Genomic DNA, 22,814 nt, shown 5'->3' on the forward strand with positions numbered 1-22,814 from the left:
GACGAATTTTGTTTATTAGCCTTGCTCTCGAGCTGCGCTCAATCGTCTACAAACAATCTCGTCTAACAGTGCGTGCAATTTGCGATTATTATCTTATCAGCGCATAGATTGACAATTATACTGTCACAATGCTACTAACCATGATTTTTAAAACTATCTGTAGATAGCAATGCAATCATCGAATATCTGGTTTCGCGTTTATAAATACGGTAGAACCTAGGTGTTGCGATATTGAACTTGCAAAATTGTCACACGTCAAATTAATTCACGACTATCCGCAATAAATCAATACTTGAAAATTTGTTTTCATATCTACTTGTCGATTTATCTAATTACCAGCTGCAGGCCTATGAAACGAATCTGAATTTCGAATTTTTGACATTTTTCCCACAGATACCAGATTTAATGAAGTACATACAATATTTTTCGCCAAAATCACTGTTTTCGTACAATGATATAGTTTTCCTACAGAAAAAAACGTTGGTATTTATACTTGGTGAACTCACCATCCTTGAAATGTATTTTCACAAATTATATTCCAGAATACCAGAAATTCAATAATCAAAATGCATGAAAATAGTGTCGGGATTATTTAGTGCACAATAATAATGCCCTTAGAGAAATGAGAAAATAATTGTCAACTACGCGTGCATTTATACTATATGAAGATTATGGTGATCTTGGAGTAACAATTTTCTATTATTACTAAATTTAGTTCAAGTATGCAAAGAAACGGTAAATTTACAAGTGTATCAAAAGTAGAGAATTGGTTGCGAAGTCTATTTAGACTTTTCTGTACAAACTGACCACTAAATCCGCAGATTGTATTATTTTTGAATAAGTTGTACAATCATCACTAAAGTAGCATGCCAAATGATTAATTATTAGAACGTTAAAAACTATTGTCATTTCAATTAACATAATTATTCAATAAAGTTAGATTAGAAAAAAAAATTTTACATTGCAAGCAAGGAAACCTTGTATCATTGTGTAACTGATTTTTCCCCACAGAGTGGTACTTATGTAACGTATGTGCATACATTAACCCAGTAACAAATAGGAGAAAGAAATGTATTTAGATGTAACATAACAGAATCCTGAATTGAAACTATCAATTTATACTAATAATTATATCGAATCACACTCCTGCAACGTAGTGCTACTGCATGTTCAGATACTCAAATGAAACTATACGTCAAAATAAAGTCTGAGATGTATTTTAACGAAATTACAGAACATTAAGGTAGGTAATTAAATGGTTCACCAATTTTCTAGTTTTTAACTACTCAGTATGACCACTAAACATCCGTCATAGAAATGATTCAACTATAAAATGATAGAATCCTGTTTTAATCACACTTTATCTGTGCAAAACTTATCATTTTGCTTTACGAACAACCGTGGTCAATATAACAGCAATAATCTCTTTGGACAATTAGAACTGAACTACATGAGAAAGACATTAGAAACTTCTTTAAGAACGATTTTTTAGAATAAGTCCTCTCAGTACATAGCCGATTGTAAGTAGAGATATCGTGAGAATGATTTGAATAACTATGTATTAGTAGCACGTTCATTCTCATGACATTATTATTATTATATCTAACAATAAAATAAGTAGTCTCTTCACTATGGTAGAATTGATTTTATTCGCTTATGTATTTTTATTATTTTTAACTACCAATACTCAATAATGATTATGCTTACACAATTAAATTTTGCCCAACATGTAGCAACATGGCTATAAAATAATAGATCATGTATGTTATTTACACAAAGTAACGCAATGCGTAATTAATGAACACGGGATCGATATAAACAATCGATAAAACAAGTTCGCAATTGTAAAATCAACGGTGTTAGGAGGAGTGAAATATAACGATATTGTTAATATTTTCAATCACGTTCATCGGTTTTTGCATAATTGATTTTTATTTTTGTATTGTTTTCTTCGTATTTTTAAATGTACATCTGACACCACTCTAAACTCTACTTGTTACTCATCTCGTTGATTATAAACATGGATATATTTTTACTTTCAAGAACCCACAAACCACACAAGACTTGTTTCCATGTTACAATCTGTCGAGGCATAGATGTTTGTTAACAATGTGTCGATTTAAAAATTTTCCATCTTACTGTATATTTACGTTGCATCGGACAACAGATACATTCGTATATTTTTTCATTTATAAATTTCTTGTTCCCAATGCCTCTGTTGCAACCAAAGAATTAAATACAGAAGAAAAAACGTAAAACACACCACATATCTTATTCGATACCCCTCTCAAGAGTAAGTGAAATGTTTCCTGCATTTTCAACTAGACAGTGGTAAGGATTAGAAATAGGGATTTTCGATATGACGACGAAAATAATTTCGCGATATTTTTCTCATCTTTCTCGGGTTGATGATAGATAAATTTCCTTTACTTCAGGACTAGGTGCCTAATACTACATGAAAAGAAAGCTTCAACAGTCGGTATTCAAATCTTAAAGATGTACAAGTAATATGTATGTGGGTGAATAAATTACACCGTATCATATACACAGCCTATCATTATTAATATTATTATTACGATTGTTAATAATATCATTATCACTATTATTGATGTTAGTATTCAACACGCAAATTTAAGTAACTGCCAAAACTTCCACACTTCAGTATTAATTATTCGTGAATAATCTTGAATATTCGTTCGCTATCTTCAACTGCCTTATACGAGATGCCAACAAATTATTATCAATTCTTCTAATATTAAATATTGTTACAGTAAATCGAATTTTAAATGAGGTCATCCTCAGTTCAACAATTGCGTCGCATTTTTCATCCTGGAATTGGGTTCTTTTGATGACTGATTAAAGATTGAAATTCTATCTATTGGTTGTCGCCAAGCAAAAACACTCAGTTCTTCAAATACTGAACTTGTTACAGCGACTTATAAATTATTCATTTAATTACTGCCGGCCTAACGCGACCACTAATAGCAGATACTACATAATTATTATGTTTTTTTATTTGTTTTAAGTTTTTTTTTTTTTTATTAAGACATTTTCAAGTATATGTATGTATACTTAAATAAAATATACATTGTTTGACTTGGGACAATATAAACTTCCAATACAATTACTCAAGATCTATTAATATAAACAAATTTAGCCCAGCTCTTGTCATCGCGTCTTAATACTTTCGATAATTATTCTTATTTTTACTATTATTGATAATAATATTACTATTATGCCTAGTCGAAACATTGCTGCGTAATAAATATATTAACTATAAACTATCAGAGCAACGTGTTATTCCATAAAGCGTTATTATCATCATTGGCGAGGCATCGGATCACTCGTTACACATCAAAATCAAAATTGAAACAATATTAGGCATGTATTACTGATGTGTTGTGTTGGATTATTGACTGTTGAATAATGTAACTAGTCATAACGCGTCACGATGCCATACCCAAGTTTTCTTTGTATGGTCAAATCTGTGAGCAATCCACTGCTGTTCCAATAGCTGGTATCTATCCTGACTCAGATATAAGGGTTTGCCTCGTCTGTAATCGCCAGGAAAAAATGTATTCGCATATTGTCGTTATCCAAGTATTCTATTCCTATATCTGATAATAATTTCGCACCATTGATCGTAAATGTAGGAAAAGTCAAGAAAATAACAGTACTCACTTCAGATCCCTATCCTCCTCATCAAACTCGTCAAGGTACAAAGAACCCCACAAACAGGCTCTTTTTCCTCGTATCACAATAACATACGTTGACGTAACAACCAGGTATATACCAGTCCCTCCGCCGCAGTCAACCGAGTGCTGAATTTTAAATAAAATTATTGGTTTCAACAGTTGTTTGTATGCACATTAATAACAGAATGCATGTGAATTTATCGTACCTTAACAGCCTCGCAAACGTTTTGTTGCTTGCAGCAATTTTGCTTAAGACAGACAATCGTTCCGCACAAAAGACATATGCTCGTTTCTTGGGGTACAGAGTGACACTGACGGCACTGCCGTTCGTGGTAATACTGTTGTACGAATAATAAGTTTCAAAATCAGTTGTATTTTAATTAATGATAAAACGCTTCAGAAACTATTTTTATTGACGATAAATGTCTCGACTTGTTTTCTTACCGTGAAGATTTTTTCATACTCCCTTGGTAGATTTAGTAGCTTTGGAACCTGCCAGTATATATGTTGAGTGGTGATCAAGCTCCGGGCTGAGTCCACGCTTCGATTAACAAACGCATTAAATTGATCTAACCATAGCCGTGGGACAGCCATGCTTGCATCGCTGTCTTGCCAATTCAGTGCTACGGCCGAATTGAAGCATTCCCAGTCCATACCTTCTGTGACCAGCTCTAAATAGTAAACTAATCGAACAAACTCGGTTTGAGGGGTCCGAACCACAGGTAACGGCTGTTCATATAAATGATATCGTAGCAGAGCGGCTACCCGTAGAAAAGGCAGGCAGAGCTTTTGAACCTATACGCAAATAAAGCATGGTTGTTTTCGAGTTGCCAGTGAAAAAAAAATGCTACATGTCAATACTCGTGGTAAGATCCAGTATTAGTATCAAACTACTCTCTTACTTGAGGCTCCAACAATTGGATGTTGAATCTAGCAGAATGCATTAAAGTCGAACCACGCTGATAAAGCTCAGTATTACTAAAGTAGCTGACAACTGAGTAAAGAGCCTCTTCCAACGTGGTTGGAGCTCCTTGGCAAGCTCGGCCTCGCCTCAGCAGGGTACTTCTATCCACGTGCGACAAGTTGTAACTAATTTGGATGATCACTTGGTAATAGAGGAGGTTGTAGACGACTTTTACCACACTGGAGAAATAAGCTGACGAGAAAAGATTACCATGTGACGTTGAAGTAAATAAATTAACAAGAAATTGGCAAAAATTCAATTTTAATTTTACGCAACGTACTCTGATCTAAATGAAGAGGAAGTAACAATACGAATTGTATCAGAAGAGCTGTGGGGTCCCTGAGTAAAAGCGGAACTTCATTCTCAATTAGTGTCAAAGCAAGTGGAGCCGCTGGTTCAGGAAGGAGTCCCGAAAGTTGTTGCCAAGTTTGCCATACTGGCCAATTGGTTAACACTCTTGCGTGCATCGCGAGCACGTGAAGAAGGGCAACTGGAAAATAAATTTTATTACGTGTTAATTATTGCAAATGATTCACCGTTGAAAAGACAGATAATATTTTCACGTCTCAATTAATAAGACCCGTGCATTACCAATGCAATCCCGTTTTGGTGTGAGCGGTACAGACACTGCGGATGCTGTACACAAAGAGCCGCCTCTCTGGACCAATTCTATCTCAAAATTAGTCCGTGCTACAGAAGTAACGAAGAGAAACAAACTTTGGTGACTAGGTGTAGCGTTCCTTTGGTTATACCTTAAGTAAGTACTACTCGTCATATCTTCCATAGCCTTTCCCATAGCGACCGCTAAGTTCGAAGATATCTGAAAGTAATGAAACTAGATTTTGCTATACCTGATTGTAATACTCAGATGAATAAATATCATCGTTGCTCTTAAATTCTTACTGGATTTCGTTGTATTTCTTTTAGGAAGGAGTTAAGTTCTGTCAGAATAGCCATAGGAGAGGCGTGCCGCGAACGGACAACAGCAGCGCACTCTCCGAGCTGTGGTGACAAGGGTAAAACTGAATTAGCCAATTGCCTACAGAGCGGGCAGAAATATTCTCCTCTATCGACAGCAAGATTTTGTTGACGGTGTTGACTTCTCAGCGATTCCAAGTAAGACTTAAGACAGTCCAGGTGCAAGTGATGCCCGCAAGTTTGAACGTGAACTCCGCCTTCCCAACCAATATTCACGGACAACAACCAGGATGGCTGGAGGGCCAAATAATCGTTAAATATAAACAAAGTGATATGTGTTGGCTACAGGATAAAAGTATACCCTCAGAAGTTTCAACATAGAAAAAAAAAAACACAAATATCGAACTTACAGTGTCAAAGTCTCGATTCATCTCGGAGATCCTCTGCTCAAAATGTGCACTCCGGGTGTTACTTTTGGAAATGGGTGGATCTTCGTCTGACGTAGGAAGCACAAGTCGTTCAGGTTGTTGCCTTTCATGACTGATTACGCTTGTTGCCTGTATGAGATATGTATTCAAGTAAATTGGGGTTCGTTTTCAGCTTTTTTGCGTATGAAGAATTGAGCACAATACTATCAGCAGCATAATTACCTGAACCAATACCACAAGACCCATTGGCTTGTCCTCGCTGCTGGCAGTTGTTTGATTGCATATTACACAGTCGTATTCTTTCTTACTAGCTAACTTTGTCGGCTCTTCCTGCTCGCTACAGTCCATGTTCGATACGCCAGCTTCGTCTGTATAATGTTAACGTCGCTTATTATCACAAATACTGTACACAAAACTTTTCAATTACTTCTTCACCTCCTTCACTCACCAGTCTCCATATTCGTTTCCATGAATTTCTTTTGCTGATCAAGGAAATCTGCCAAAACTTTTTCTTGTCTCTCTTTGGCTCTCCTACGTCTTTCCTCTCTCTCGCGATTTTCTTTTTCGCATTGTTCATCCTCATGCATACGAGGCCAAAGTCTATTTCTCGTTTCCGTAATATTTTCCTTGCATACAGGATCTAGATTTCCAATTTTATTCAAGAGTTGAGATATGAAAAATGGACCATCACCAATCCGAGATTCTCGCGGATGTATCCTCGCTGAGCTGCTACTGCTACTGCCGGCTTCATTATCAGTCGTCTGATTTAATTGTTCAGGATTATAGCTGTCCGGCACCCCTGACAACTGCGAATGCAGCCTAAGCAGCAACGAGATTATACTCTCCCCAACCTTGACTGTTTGAGGTTGAGAAGATCCAGACTATAAACAGGAAAGAAAGAAAAAAAAATCATGTAATACGACCTGTGAATGACTCCATGAATTTTTTTGCTGAAAATTCGATGAAAAAAGAAAAAACATCTATACTGTACAAAAAGCTTCAATAATTTAGTTGACGTAGTCCATTTCTTTTACCTGAGGTTCTTTCCTCTTAAAATGATTATGAGGATTCAAAGTAGATGGGACAATTTCCGTCGACGTTACCCCTCTAATAGTAAGTCCAGAATACATCATTGGTGTGGACACAATGTCGTTGCCAGGCATAACGGCAGGGCGTAGAGGTGTGGGAGGTAAAGCTGCTTGACCACCGATCGCACCTGTTGGCAAATAACTCATGTTCCAAATAATTTACTTCGTGGGACTTTTTCGGAACTTTATCTTCGTAACGCACCCAAGAAATTACATTATCTTCGAAAATGAGCTAAAGAGAAGGTAAATACAAAGTATCCGCCAAAGCGAATACCAGACAGCCTAGTCAAGACGCATCCTTAGTCTACAACATCATGTAAGTTCATTGATTATTGGACATACCGTCGTCGGATGTAAGACCAGGCTCGGAAAGAGCTACAGCCACAGTCATTATTTCATCGGTTGATTGTGATAGAGCTCTCGGCGACGTTGGTACCAAATCATCATCACTGTTTGTACGAGATGCTAAAGCGACGATTCCGTCTTCAGGTATCATGCTGTATTCGCCTGAAGTATGTGTTAATTAGTTAGATTAATTACAGGAAATTTATTCCGAAATTCATCAGAAACTTATACTGAATATATTTCGATTTGTTTATTGTTCGTTTATTTTAATATCTCTTAATGAAACATTACCACCAGTGGATGGCAGAGCTTGTAGAGGGTATTGATCCATTGGAGGAGCTGCTTCCTCGTTATCCTCGGTAATATCTAATGGCGGCAATGCAAGAACTTCGTGTCGTTCATCGTGCAGCATTAAAGAAGTAGAGAGGTCTGTCACGGAGTCATGGATTTCCCACTCAAATTCACCTGTATCGTACATGGAAAAAAGATTTATTTTCGTCACAAGGGCAAAATGTGTTAAAAGCAACACAAATAATAACAACTTGTTTTTACAGTACCCCAACTCGCCAAGTTATGCTTGAGAAAAATACTTACTGTCAGAACTGTTAGACTCAGGCTCTTGGACTAGAGTTATACGAGGTATTATTGTCCTCAGATTTGCAGATAAACTATCTCCTTCATACCAGCCTGCTAAGTCCATGTCTTTTATCACACGAGATGCCCCTCCACCACTGTATCGACAAACTGGATTCGCCTGTGTAAGAATATCAGTGGATGTTGAAATTTTTACTGACTTTATCTGTCGCCCGTGTTGTTATATAAAAAATCATGTAAGTTAAAAAGTTGAATCACCAAATACTCACGGATTTTTCAGGAACTTCAGCGGTCATGACAGCCATTTCAAGTAAATAAATAGCCAAAGCCATGATGTGTTCGGAAACGTTGTGACCATTCACAGATTTGTACAGTACAACAAGGATCATTGCGTGGAAGACTCGAGAACGCAGGACAAGTCTCGGATCATCATAGTCGGAAGAAACAGGAGCAGGGTGACGGAATGGAGGCCACGGTGTTGCGCCACTCTTAAGTTGTCCAGTTTGTTTAACACTGTCAATTTGATTATTGAGCCATGTAGCTTAGTAAATGGACCACAGTAAAGCAAAGAGCCTGACGGTGATACTTACTATTCGGTAAATCTGTCCATAGACACTTGAAAATCTGTGCGATGTACAGCCCTGAGTAAAACGTGAAGAGGATCGAATAGCTCATCCCAAACGCGTGCTTTTGGTCCGTACATTCCCTGCTGCATATTTCCACTGGCTTCTAGACTGGGTGCTCTATATTGTGCAACCTGTGAGACAAGGGAGTAGATTTATTTTTATCCAAAATTCATTTTTTGTAGAGAAGAAAATGACGGGGATACCTCAGCGAGGACGGTTTCGAACTCCCTATTAGCCGTAGTCCCACATCGTTCAGGCATAAGTTCCATAAGTTGACTGTGAGTTTTGTCACCTATGCATAGCAGGGTGACCATTTCTAGACAAGATAATTCAGGATCTGAAAGACCTGAAGTGAGATAAATTGCGGTCAATTACCAATTGAGTTCAGAATCCTGTGATATAAATACTAAGAGTGAGCGATTGTAAAAAAATCTTGCCTAAATTAGTGCGGACGCTAACAAGAGTCGCTAAAAATGTCAGGCAGCTTTCCAGCATGGGAGTATCGTGCTCTCCTTCTAAATACTCATTTTGTGGTGGGTGGTAAACGTTCAGGCTCATCCATTCGCGCACATGAAATCTGTGAAATGATGAAATAGATTGTGGCATGGATACGTAACTTGGTACGTTAAGGATAGGTACAGATGTAAATTGTACAGTAACATGGTTGTTATAAGATGTAATACATTACTTGTCAATAACGGTTTTCAAAAAGACCTCAGGCTGCAATTTAATGGCACAGATTTGTAACAGATAAACGTCCGCGTCTACCATCGAATTGCAAAAGTTGCACTGTATATAAGTCATTGCTTGACCTCGTATTTGAACACCATTTCGCACCCATAATTTATTATGGATTTCATAAGAGGCCACCTGAAACAAGTAATGTAATTTTTATGCATTTGATTTACAAATCTCGGCGATGTGGGCTAGAGACAATTGCACTGTAGTGGAAAAATATATTTAGAGATAGTTCGGACAAATCTCGCAAAAACCTATTTGGCTCATGTAATTTTGCATAGTGGATGTGTACAGCTTGAGAAGTGAAAACATAACATGTAAGTAGAGCAGTATTATGGATTCCACCACAATTTCTACTAATCTCAATCTCAAGGTGTTATTTATATCTGATTAATCTTGTGCGACTACTGACAAACGGAGTGTGGGGTTTGGATGCTCATCCAGCAGTCGATAGTTAATCTATTATTATTGCAAATAATGCAGAAAATATGTTAATAGTATATCATCATTCATATAATTCCAATCAATTCGGTAAGTTTGATATGCAGGGGTAATAAACACATAAACTATTGCCTGCGTACCCACGTATATACAAGTAAAAACGCACATGCGAATTTCTCTCTACGCATAATAAGTTTCGAAACCTCCTTCTTATTTACATCATACAGTCATACATTGGCTGCAGAGGTTTATAAAAATAATACTTCTTACACATCACTCGAAGATAAGATTTAACGACCTCTATGACATGTGTAAGCGATTCAAGTGTCGTCAACTGTGATATGAACCGTCCATATAATTTTTATTTTATAGGAATAATAATAATATGTACCCTATACGTCAATGTGGGGAAACCCTTGTCTCTTTTTTCGTTGCCGATAAGCTAAATGGTTTATTTATTCAGATGTTGGGGCCCAAGCTGACAACAATTTTCATTGGTGGTCAAAACACGTTGTCCAGTTGGCAACCAATCAAAAATCAAATTCACTGCGACTACGTCCCTGCAGCCAAACCATGCATCTCATCACATAAGAGGGAAGCCCCCTATTAGCAGTAATTATCTGTGGTAGTGATAGATGCCGAGGCCGCATCTGCCATGGACAGCAATTGTGGAGGCTTGTTAGGCTGAGTCTGCAGTTGATCCGAGTAAAAGTACGAGAGCAGATGTTCCGCAAACGGCTAAGTTTGCTTTATCTGCCATTTTGATAGAAGTCCATCTTCGCCGGCGTCCAAGCCAGCGTCGCTTACGGATTTTTACGCCAAAGGAGAAAGAACGGTGGAGCATCGCTGGCAGTCGTGCTTGCAAAACGAAGTCTAAATATCAATATCGAGTTAACCAGCAAATACTGGTTTATTTTTTCATTCGAAAGCTAGGGTAGTTAACTCCTAAATACAGGCCCAACGATGTGGTCAGTATTAACGAATCGTAACGCAGTGTTAACTTTATTTGCGTTCTTCGTCCATCTACTTTGCCAATGTGAAACATCGGCTGCGTCGGATACGGTGGGTTCCATTTCGAATGTGCTGCGATTCGGGAAAGAAATAATGAGCGACGTTTTTGAAATTATGGAGTTGTACCCCGACATCAGCAAAGACCGTTATGTCGGAAGTGATTTACTTATATCTGCGAGCGAGAAGCGAATAATGAAAAAAATCGCCGCCGTGTACCGTAGACTGGACGTTTTTGAAGAAAATTCAAGGATTCGTCTGGCGGTGAGGATAGACGGTCTTACTCGACAACTGCATCAACAGTCTCAGTTATCGTATTATCTCAGCGAATTAGATTCCCAGATAACCGATACATCAAAGCAATACGACGAATTCAAACTTTACGTCAATGCACCAGAAAAATTCGAAAAATTCACCCTGGAAAAATTTGCCGAATGGTGCGTATCACGTGGCGACGGGATGTTGGTAATTCTCGAAAAAATTCACGCTCTTATTATACCACACAGATATGGATTCGGTACTCGGAAGCTTCTTGATCTTCTTGTAAACTATATGAAGGTGAGTTATAATTTACGCACACTACAACATTAACCGAACATTGTATAATACTTTTAGGAGATTAATATAGAAATGGTTTAATTTTATTAAATTACGATAAACTTTAAATTTCTTCGAGACTTGATGATATGCCAACTCGTTTTCAACGAGTACCTTACCGGGACTTTGTTCGTTGATAGGTGATCTATATCTATTTGTCCAAAGTACTAATGTATCAGGAAAAAAAGGGGGTAAAATCTTTGTTGCTTATTTCGTATCATTAGCCGAATCGACGTATAACGTCTGTAACGTAGATCGCAGTACAGAACGGACGCACCAGGATGTGCGACGATAAATTGAGAAGAGCTGTTATTAGTATGGACTTTGGTAACAGAATATTAACAACAAAAAGTAAACGAATTACAAGATAACATAAAAAAGCGGTAGTTTCATGTCTATAAAAAGTAAACCAGTTAAAATTTTACCAAGAATTTTAAGGAAAAAACAGATAATGGAGTAGGAAACCACCCTCAACAAATTTTCTTCGTTTTGTGGTCAATGAAAGGGAAAGCGTAATCACGTGACGTGATTTTTTGCACCCCAAAGTGTAAAATTCGATGGCACGTAGAAGCCGTGGTTTGCAGTCCGTAAATAGTTCGGTAGCGGCTGCAACCCCTACCACAATAAATTGACGCGATATTTTGAAGAGCTGACGCTGCAACTCGGGCGTTTACGGCCAAATGAGTTCGGTGGATTAGTTCTGAACTGGACGCAGTGAACGGAACACGGCCTACCACAGTTGGTCGTCGAAGTGTGGAAACAGAGAGACGATTCAGCGCTGACGTGCTATCGAGTTAACGGCCTGACTCGATTCATCGTTGGGAGAAGCCGCCGGCGTCGCGTTAGTTCAAATCGCAAGTGTGCAAAGCTTTGCGATGAAGAATACAATTGTAAAAAAGCGTAACGCGGTGCTATCTGCAAAAGTATTCTTTGTCATAAACGTATTACTACTTCGCTGCGCCAACGTGGGATCAACGCCGCTGACTATAGCATCTGTTTCGGGTGTTCTACAATTGGGGAAAGTGGTAGTGAACGAAGTGGTCGACTTGGTAGAATTATTCGGCGAAAATGCGGGGGTGGACTTCATTGATCATGATTTATATAAGAAGAAAAGCGAGAAGCGAATAATGAATAAAATTACCCAGCTATACCAAAGGCTGGAAAACTTTGAAGATAGCTCGAAAATGCATACTGCGGTAACTTTTGAAAATATTATTCGTCAAATACACCAACAGACTCAACTGACGAATCATCTTAACGAGTTGAACGCCCTGATATCTCGTACGTCATTGAATTACCATAAATTCAAACGTTTTGCAAGTGCACAAGATAAATTCGAAAGATTCACGTTGGAAAAATTTGTCGAATGGTGCGTCGCACCTGACGACGGAATTTTAGAAATACTTGAAAGAATTCACACTTTAATAGTACCGGATAAGCACGGATTTTCAAATCAAAATCTTATCGAGCTTCTTGTCAATAATATGGAGGTAAGTAAATACATGCAGTTAATTTGGCATTTCCAGGATTTAGAAGTTATAAAATAATGACATGACAGACGGCGAACATTTTGTTTGAGGAAAAACCTAGGGAATCTTGGAAATAATATTCATTATCCGCTTTGAGATCTATCTGGCCAATAAAAAAGTTCAATATTTACTATAGGCTAGTGAATAACGTTGCGCTGACGCATTTCAACCGCCGTTATTTTATTCTTCGAATCTTCGAAGGTTAAAACACGCTGAAGAATATCGCGTGAGCTCGTTTCACTTCCACACCGGGGGTAACCCATAATGTCGTTTGAAAAGTGAATACATGGATAATTTTCAAACGGAACAATGTCTAATAGTAGGTAGCAGTTGAACCGAGCATGCGCGTCGCTACGTTCCAAACGTCGTACTCATGACGTATGAAATGCAGTGTTTAGTGATGGGAGGAAGGGGCGAAGAGAGAGAGAGAAAGAGCCGTGAAAAACGAGAGGACGCACGTAGATATACTAACAAACACACAGATTCATTGAGGTGTGAGAGGCGGTACTGCTAAAGCGGACTTAAAAGTTCCCCTACCTCAAACCAAACTGAGGTCGACAACGAATATTCAGTACAGCTGGGACGTGGTGTGGATCGACACGTCTGACTCGCTGTAAAACGACACATACCTATACCTAACTATCTGTCTACCTACTTGCGAAACAAAAGTGTCACACGATTCAAGTATCGGAATATTTTTTTTTTAATACTCAGTTTCTCAGTGTGTATCGACGTGAGTTTCTCTACTCGGCTGTCTGAATTGCGCATTTGTCACGTGATACGGTATAATTATTATCTCTTCCATCATTCCGTACACCCAGGCACGGCAAGTAAACAGGGTATCCCAACTGCACCGATTTGCCATTGTCTTTTCGAAATCCGCCCAATGCCAACACAATTATCTAGATATCCCAGAGACTATGGATGTTCAAGAGGGAAACTGTGCTGATCTAGGAATTTCAAACCGTCTTTAACTTGCAATTAGACTACATTCGTGAGAGGTTTTTACTTTTTACCGTGAATACGTCGACAGCGAAAAGGCTAAAGAAACTTTCGTTCTCAGAACTGATTCATACATAAATGCGAATGAGGTTACTCTATCTATGAATCACGATAGTCATTTTGAACGGTAAAATACCAATAACTTGTGTTAGTTTCCCAAACTGAACTGTTATTTTCAAGTAAATTACGGTAAAACCTATGTCAACGCCATATACTTGACATGTTCCGCGGTAATTGCTTGCTTGTACGATTGCGGAAAACTCAGGTTGTCTCCGGTACGCAAAATTCAATATATAATTTTCCAACCATTCGCATTGTTTCTCCCTAGATTATGTTAAACGTCACCGACGTTCTACAATCAAAACCCTGTATTTAACATAATTTTTGTCGACAGAAGAAAAGTACAGACAATCGTGACAACAAGCGGCGTTTAACGTTTCTGCTCCCTGTTGTTGAACGTTATGTATAGTGGTATTGAGAATTCAACCAGATATTATCTCGGCGAACTACCGCGGCGTATAACGCAAACTGTATTCGTCACTGAAGTCTAGGGGGATAATAAATTGAGCTCTAAATTGATTCCGCTAAAAATCGCAATGTTGCGCTTCTCTTTTTTTGTGTAATCGAAGTTTTAAGGGGATGCCCTGGTGGATTTCGACGGTGGCGTAAATATTTCCATATATGACCCGCACCTGAAAAAGAGCCTTACAGTCCCATTGTATTCACAATGCTGAACAAAAACACTCCAAGAGATTTTCATTTGGCGCAGAAATAAATAAATGACATGAATTCTACGAATTTGGTATTGCGATTTCTTAGAATCCGTGACATTTCTTTATTTCTGAGTCGAATAAAAATGTATTGGGGTGTCTTTTATTCAGAATTGTGAATATGATGGGACTGTAAGGCCTTTTTCGCGTTTAAGATACGTGGACTTCGATGTATGGAGATGTATGTATACGATAATATCGAAATCGCCTAGGGCACCCCCTTAAGTATGCACCCACCTATAGCATCACTCATGTACGTACTAATAGGACACATACTTGTTAGGTGATGTTATACGGCGGATAAAGGCGTTGGGGGGGTTACGCACAGCTGCGGGTGTTGGGATAAAAAAAATTGTCATTTGAGACGTGGGGGACACATGAGAAGAATACACGTGGTGTCGTATTGTCAGCATTTGGCACACGCACCTACGCCTTGCCTGTACTCTAAATAAGAATTAAACAAGCTCGACCGTTAATTGCCGCTTTCGTAATTACACGCGAATGTAACGTTCATATTGCACGTGCAATAATACATCAGTCTTTATTAAAGTTATTCACATTTTCAAATGATGATCACGATCTAGAAAAAATAATAAATAATTTCTACCGAAAAACCATTCCAGATTGTAAAATAAATGGTATTTTCAACAAAATACTATCATTCAAACGAAATATCATCTACCTGTTTTCATTGTTGTTGTATTATGAAAAAAAAAAATAAATTTAACAATGTCTCAGGACTTTACCAAACCAAATCGACTCCTGACAATTTTTATACAAATAACTGTAGTCATTCCATAGCGATAATGTAATACTGAGTTCCGACGAAAGAACAGATAAACAAATACATGCTAGAGGATATGAAACATGATTACATAAAGTGAATCATTTCAGCCAGGAGAGACTAGCAGAGTCTGGAAAAGAAATATGATATAAATAACTCCATAAACCTCTCACCACAAACTGAACTTGATAAACATTTCCTTTGTCAACATTGTTCGTTTTTACAACAGTGCATTAATAAAGGGGGAAAAAATCTCAATGAACGACCAGTGATGCAGTTTGAATGATTCTAACGATTGCTAAGATGGATGGCTACTTCAAGTTTTTTTTTTTATTGTCGCTGATCACTGCTGTCACTGCCATTGAAAATGGAATACAACTATCCAAGGTGGATGTCATAAGGCATGACTTGATGAAAGTAGAGTCCGATTTGGTACAAAGACTCAACATACCGTCAACCATGTACGACTCAGATATGCGGAAGAAATCTGTGGCTATGATAATTGAAGCTTACGCAAAGTTTGGGATTATTTTCGATGATGAGTTTCCAAACACGAGAGAAAAACATTTGGAACCCCTCCAATCGTTACACATTTGGGCAAGGGCTGAGAACATATTACGGAATATCGACGGACTGTATACAACATTCAGACGTCTTCAGCAAGCTTCGATTGAAAGTCATTTGCCAGTCGACGAAGAAACATGGAAAGATTTCTCAGAGACGATACTGTTCGATGCGAACGCCTCCATATTGACTGCGCTCTATCAAGTCTTTGATTTAATTGTTGATGAAAAACTTTATGCATCGGCCTATCAGGTACAGCGAAATACTAGAAATAGCTCACAAACAAGATGATCGATCCCTAATATTTGTAAAGTTGCGATGAATATATGAAAACAAATTTGGTGAATGAATATTTCAAACAGAAAAAAAAAAAAAAATGATATTCACACATTGATTTTGCTAGGTTGGATATCAGGAGTAATAAGCCTCCATAATTGAAGGATAAATATTAATTTTGAAACTTTTGTTACAGGAAGGAGAGAGAACGATTTGCAATGACAATCAATCGCCGCAACAGTTGCTCTACAATTTGTACAACAGTATTGCAGTTACTGAGATCAAAGGATACACGATGATGCAGTTTTCATGGCTGTTGCTGAAGCTTTATAAAAATGGTAAACCGAGGAATGCTTTTTCTCGTGAAACAAAATTTAGGGAATTTCTGAAGGCCGAATAATCATGACCCTATTTTCAGGTAATTTTACCGAAGAGATACGGCTGACGAAAAGTAGGTACGAAGCTCGCATGGCAGAAACCTCACAGGCTATACAGACGGCAATGGCATTTGCATCTCCAGATTTGTGGAAATGTGATCCCCAACACAGAGGTCAGAAGACAATATATAATGTATTTTTCATTATTACATTGAAGGACCCGTGATAAGAAAATGATTAGCATATTTTTCACAGGACCAGAAACGAGCACTGAGTTGAATTGGTTTCTGCAGTCTTATGTTGTGCATGAACTTGACTTAAATGAAAAAAATACATGTGGTCAAAACTGCGCATACTACAGTTATGCCGAAGTGAATTGCAACCCAAAAGATGCATATTGCAAGAAACAGCGGAAATGCAATGGAGCAGTATACAATTGCCAATTCATCGATTCTGACATGTGGATATGTCCAGCGGTTAGGTTTTTTTTACACTAGCCACATAATTGGACATTGAAAAAGATGGGAAAAGCTATTTTCACTGAAATGATACTTGCCTGTAAATACAGATTACTAATGCGTCCCACTAATCGAATGTTTGACTTTGTAGGAAACAAGCAGCAATCGAAGATACAATTATATAGAATATGAAAACGGTCGCGTATTGGGAGAAAAAGGAACGTGTTCTCAAGGCACAACCAAGGTGGATAGCTGGTGGAGATGGCTGTTTTGGCATTGCAGTTACTGCGTATGTTCTTGCGATCAACAGGACAGAGATTCAGACCGATTTTTCAACTTGCGCAAAGTCGTTGCAGACGTCGAATCTAATAAGTAAATATTCCAAAAATTCATTCTTGGTGCTGCAGTGAAGATTTGTAAAAAGACTAATTGAATTCTGAAATTGAGTTCGTTTACTTTTTTAATTTTTAATTCTCTACTTTCTTTTGTTAACAAACAGAGTAATCACTGGAATTAAATTCGTGAAGGTCAACAAAATGATTCACATCCAAATTGAGCAGGGCCAGTTATTGGGAAGCGGAACAATTAGCAATGTCACAGAATGGAAGCCTGTGGAGTCGTACTCTATTTACAGTGATGGAGTAATTGAGGGAACAGATTTTCTGACATTATCTTGGCACCAGAGAGCTATCGATCTAGATGACCTGAAGGCTCCCCCAGGTCATCTGTTAACGGGTATGTTCTGCTAGATTGAATGGGAATAGTCAATGAGAGACGATTGAAATGTCACACAAGGCACTGAAGCAAAGTTAGATTTTCCAAACTTCTGAATTTTATCTATACAGTTTGAGGGCTCGCAATGTTTTATTAAATTATTCTAATTGAATGGATTCATTTTTCTCGGTGGGGAATAAAAAAAAAAAAACCAGGTGTGAAGTTCAGGAAACTGGGTGCTCATATAAACCTGGAAATAATGACAACTCCGTTTAATTTCACAACTGGAATCCTAATAAAGCCGGATACACAGAGTATATGGCACGGAAACGACAATACCGATGCGACATGGGAAAATCCAAGGTACGAAATCCATAGTTCTTTATCGTAATGATCTTTCGTCTTTATAGAATTTCAAAATTTATAATGAAACGTCTACGTTTTCAGAACACTTCTGAAATTGGATAGACCAGATAAATCAACACGATCTCAAGCTGCATCGATACCAGATTCAAAACATGATCAATACATGATGTTCAGTCCGTCAGATTTGGATAAAGATGCGGGGCAAAGCACAGTACCATTTATTGATACGCAACCTGTTGCGCCATACCCACGGGTCCCTATTGCAGGAGCTGGAATTTACCATAAGGGAAGACCAGGATTTGGTGGATACATTGCTCCGAAACTTAAAACGTACAACTTTGCGCCTCACTTACATTTTGAGCACTTTGTTTTCACCCCACTAATCAATAATAAGAGTAATAATGTGATAACACTACCACACATAAATTGAGATCAAATGCAGTACTAAAGTTTTGTATATTCGAGCAGAAAAACAAACGAATCTCGAAGACGCTTGCATAAAATCAAACTATCATTCACTATTATAAAGTATGGAATTTTCTGTAATGTAAAACCTCGTTATTCTATTTGTGTGTGTAACTATAATTACTAGAGATTGGAATATACTTCCGTGAAAAACTGTTATTGCACTTTTAGTCACAACTCAAAGGTTGCCTGTGATTAATATAACATGTACCTCAACTCAAGTTGAGGAGAATAAATATACTCTTTTGCATTACGTAAAGATATAATTATTATAATCTACTTTATATACTTTGTAAAATCATAATAATTTGATTAAATGATGAAAAAGTAAAATGTTCAGTCACCGCTTTTTCACAGATTTCTAGAAAACCTTCCTGCTGTTTTGTGGCCACTGAGTTACGATTTCACGTATTTTTCCAGCTCCCGCAAAGGTGTTGTCATAATTTGTTTTCAGTGACAAAATAATTCCCTAAGAAGAAGGAAAAAAAAAGGAAAAATGTTGACACTCACCTGAACTCGCAGCGGATGCATCATGATGAGGTGCAACATGTCGGTGGGAGGTAATAAATCGTGTAGAACAGCTCCCTGTTGCTGGACAGCTTGGCACATAAATACTGCGAAATATCTGTGAAGAGGTAGATGAAATGACACCTGCAGACTGTCACTCTGGAAACAAAAAAAAAGTTCATTAAGATTATATTACACTTAACTTGACAACAAATCGAGTAAGGATTATTCGTCACAAATATTTCAGAACAAACAGGTTCATCGTTGGTTAATAATAACTGACTCACCACGTTTGGATGGGTGTAATTTATGGCGTCTAACCAGTCTTGTAAAGCTGTCAAACATACTGTAAGTACCCTGCGACTAAGCACCAGATTCTCTGGACCTCTTAGGTGAGACACAAGTGCCCACATTGGGTAAGCACTGGCTTCTAACTCTGCGCTGAACGCAGCATAGTAAGTATTTGGCTCAAATTCTACGTGCTCGTTCATCTCCCTTTGATTTACATTCATGCCTAAACATAAATACAATGTGTCAATACCAAAAATCCTTACAATAAACGCAACTATGACAGTGGATTAGTTGAAAACAATTTGATAAATCTTTCATCGGAAAAACGAATGCCAATGAATATTAAATGAAAATCGTATCTATTGATAAATATACCTTGAAACATAGACAGAAAGTCAAACCACATCTCAAGGAGACTATCGTCACTCATAAATCGCACAGCGACTGGCTTATGTGAGAGGACATTGTTCAAATCTGACACAAGTGGCCAATAACAATGCTCCTTCATCACTTGGCGTCCGCAGTCTACTACGTAGTGAAAATTTTTGTCTGGATCTGTAATTTTTCATACATTTAAAGTCCTGTTTATAATTATAAGAATGAAGTCAGTGTTTCAGTTGATAACTATCCATCAACTGGTTTCTCACAGTGTTATGGAATAGTAAATGGAAAGAACTCTTACCATGTAACGTGTTCTGAATGAGGATTTTGCTCATCATGTATTTCAGACTGATCACCATCACATGTAATAATTTCAGTTGGTCTACCATGCGCAGAGCTAATTTCTCATTACTAAACAGCTAAAATGAAAAATGGAGAAATTTGTATGAAAATGAGTAATATATGTTCGACCTTAAAACGAACCGAAATAAATATAGACCATTGAATATGGTCGATATTAAGTAGCAGTGCAAGATTACCTGTACACTGATGTGTACGACTCGGTTGCTTAGAGTATCAGGATCTTGAGATCGCTCCAACATCATAGAAATTCGGCTGTAGTGTAGGACAAAAGCTCGAGTCAGAGCTTCTTTATAATCGGGATCAGGAAGCATGTTTAGCAAGAGGCAGACTAGTTTCTGGGGAAATTCATAAGCTACTGTCCAAAATACTAATTCTTCCAAAAACGTAGAATGCTTCAAATGTTCTTGAAGCGATGCACATTCTGAAATTTACAAGAATAAGATACAAATCGTATCACTTGATAAGTTTTTTGCCTCGCCCATACCCAAAATAAATTAATTTACCTTTGTATTCATCGGGTGGTTCAGGATTTGGCAATGACTTGACTGCATCTTGATAGATCTCATTACTATTGTGGCAGTAATTGTCGTACTCGGACTGACCAGAACTGCTAGAGGCAGCTGCAGCATCCATAAGATTGCGATATTTTTGAGGATTTGTCAGCGCAGATGTTATAACGTGGCGCATCAACGCTCCCATATTGTTGAGATCTAACAGCATTGTGAGGTAAGCGTCAGCGTCTTGTATAGCTAGTCTATAATCATCGGGAGCCTTTACTTTGCTGGAAACATAGAGTGAAACCTAGGTTAAGTATAATCAGGTAGTAGAAGTTGGATTAAAGTGGGCTAGGATAACTATAGCCACAAAGGATCCTTAACAGTAGTTACAGTTCGTCAAAAATATTGTTATACAAACATACGAAGTAACGTACCAATTATCTCGCAGGTATTGTATAAGGCGTAGAATAATTCTAGGCATTATTGCTTCAGCGACACACATTAGATCTGATGGTGCAGCTACTTTATTGACCGCAGCTTTTGGTCCATGCTTATCACAAAATCTGAAACATCAACAGTTCATCATCGTAGTTAAGCTTATCACAGTAAGTATTAATTTATCATAATTATTATACATTTGAACATATTTAGTTAATAAAAACATGAAAAACTTACCCTGTTTCTTTCATTACTGATGTGTCACCGCAATCGCAGGCTCCTCCTGCTTGACTGAGAAACATGTTGAAGTCATGACGGTGATGATTACCTTTCTTGAAGCACTCCGTGCACAAAGACATACACGGGGAAATACCACAGGTGCGACAACGATAGGCAACAAAATTAGGAGTCCATACAAGTCCACAGGTTGTCGCGTTGTCATAAATTCTCACTAAGGATGATAACGAGGGTCAAATATTGATCAGCAGTAACGAATGAAAGGAGAAAAATTCAAATCATGTAAGATTAAGCAGCTAATCCACACAAAAGTCGAATTAAGTTCGAAGCTAATCTCTGACTATACAATTACTCACCTGTGTTTGTAAATTCGTCAGGTGTTCTACCGCCAGCCATTAACCATTTGCACCAATCAATTGTTTCCCAGTCGTCGATAGCCTTGCTCGGTATGAGAAGAATATCAAGAAGTTCATTGAGGTAAGTCGGAGATCCGGAAGATGAGATGTTACTGTTAGTCAGATTGCTGCATTCGGCATGAATGTAAGCTGCAGCACCGCGTTTCCCTTTATTTATGAGGACCTGGGCCGAAGTATTGGAGGTCGAAGCCATGTTTCGGAATTTAATTTTTGGTGAATGGTAGGGGTTCGAATGACATGTAATTGGTAAAAAGGAAGATGAAAGGTTATCTTTTTTAAATGGCTATGACGTGATCGAGGTGGCGATACGACGGGTCGTTGTACGCGTCCAACAGCTGATCGTTAAACTATTATGAAAATTTTCCCCAAATCGTATCGCGTGCGATTGGCTTCCTTTTTTACTGATATTTTACTATATTTGGGAAACCTTCCAAGTAAAATAGCCCTGTAAATCCAGGGATCCTCGACCACCTCCATATCAGCACGTATCTTCCGTAGAATATGTACCCCTCATCAATTTTGACAGCATCACGATTAGGAAAACTATGCAACATACACGTCTGGTAATGACCTGTGCGTGCGAACGTTGTCTTTGTCAATTTCTATACACGATATACACCCGAGCTCGAATGCCCTGGCGACGATTATTCTGAAAATCGGGCAAAATCACATTCACGGACCAGCAAAACCACCGAACCACCAATTATATCTGACCAATTACAACTATCGGTCGCCTCGAGTTCGTTCAGCCTTTAGTTATAATACTTATACCAAGAAATTCAGCGTCAATAAATATCCGTATCAAAATAGAATTCTCTGCCGATAGAACAGAGACAGCAGTTAACACATCGCGGTACAACCGGTAACTGTGATCAGTTTTGGAACACATCTTCAATTTCGGTAAACGGAGTTTCATTGTTTAATAACGGATGATTTC

General features: G+C 38.0%; 2 protein-coding genes across 9 annotated transcripts; one reads left to right on the top strand and one right to left on the bottom strand.

Moving 5' to 3' along the window:
* Positions 1–435: 435 nt before the first annotated feature.
* Positions 436–22,619, bottom strand: Ubr3 (Ubr3 ubiquitin ligase). 2 transcript variants are annotated; one of them, XM_069136755.1, is made up of 29 exons: positions 21,818–22,619; positions 21,462–21,675; positions 21,221–21,349; positions 20,793–21,070; positions 20,466–20,710; positions 20,228–20,345; positions 19,921–20,100; positions 19,542–19,768; positions 19,258–19,413; positions 9,347–9,528; positions 9,096–9,235; positions 8,862–9,004; positions 8,623–8,789; positions 8,302–8,545; positions 8,033–8,192; positions 7,730–7,903; positions 7,436–7,600; positions 7,040–7,221; positions 6,454–6,886; positions 6,228–6,373; positions 5,988–6,134; positions 5,563–5,871; positions 5,251–5,494; positions 4,940–5,149; positions 4,598–4,851; positions 4,140–4,490; positions 3,902–4,033; positions 3,682–3,821; positions 436–3,554 (listed from the first exon to the last, which is right to left on the bottom strand). In XM_069136755.1, the coding sequence occupies exons 1-29, from the start codon at positions 22,068–22,070 to the stop codon at positions 3,437–3,439; spliced, it is 5,841 nt and encodes a 1,946-aa protein (XP_068992856.1). In that variant the 5' UTR covers positions 22,071–22,619; the 3' UTR covers positions 436–3,436. The 2 variants fall into 2 exon arrangements, with proteins under 2 accessions (XP_068992856.1, XP_046483057.1); XM_046627101.2 differs by having other exon boundaries at positions 5,251–5,479; positions 21,818–22,618.
* orion lies at positions 10,525–19,086 on the top strand. Of its 7 annotated transcripts, none has more exons than XM_069136761.1 (9): positions 13,530–13,801; positions 15,642–16,343; positions 16,564–16,705; positions 16,786–16,917; positions 17,000–17,220; positions 17,354–17,574; positions 17,702–17,937; positions 18,132–18,279; positions 18,364–19,086. In XM_069136761.1, exons 2-9 carry the CDS (start codon positions 15,810–15,812, stop codon positions 18,710–18,712), a joined length of 1,983 nt encoding a protein of 660 aa, XP_068992862.1. In that variant the 5' UTR covers positions 13,530–13,801; positions 15,642–15,809; the 3' UTR covers positions 18,713–19,086. The 7 variants fall into 7 exon arrangements, with proteins under 7 accessions (XP_046483075.1, XP_046483074.1, XP_068992862.1 ...); XM_046627122.1 differs by having other exon boundaries at positions 13,530–13,797; positions 15,757–16,343; XM_046627120.1 differs by having other exon boundaries at positions 13,530–13,754; positions 15,638–16,343.
* Positions 22,620–22,814: the final 195 nt, after the last annotated feature.

Source organism: Neodiprion pinetum, chromosome 5 (genome assembly GCF_021155775.2).
Source record: "Neodiprion pinetum isolate iyNeoPine1 chromosome 5, iyNeoPine1.2, whole genome shotgun sequence".
In the NCBI taxonomy this organism is placed as follows: domain Eukaryota; kingdom Metazoa; phylum Arthropoda; class Insecta; order Hymenoptera; family Diprionidae; genus Neodiprion; species Neodiprion pinetum.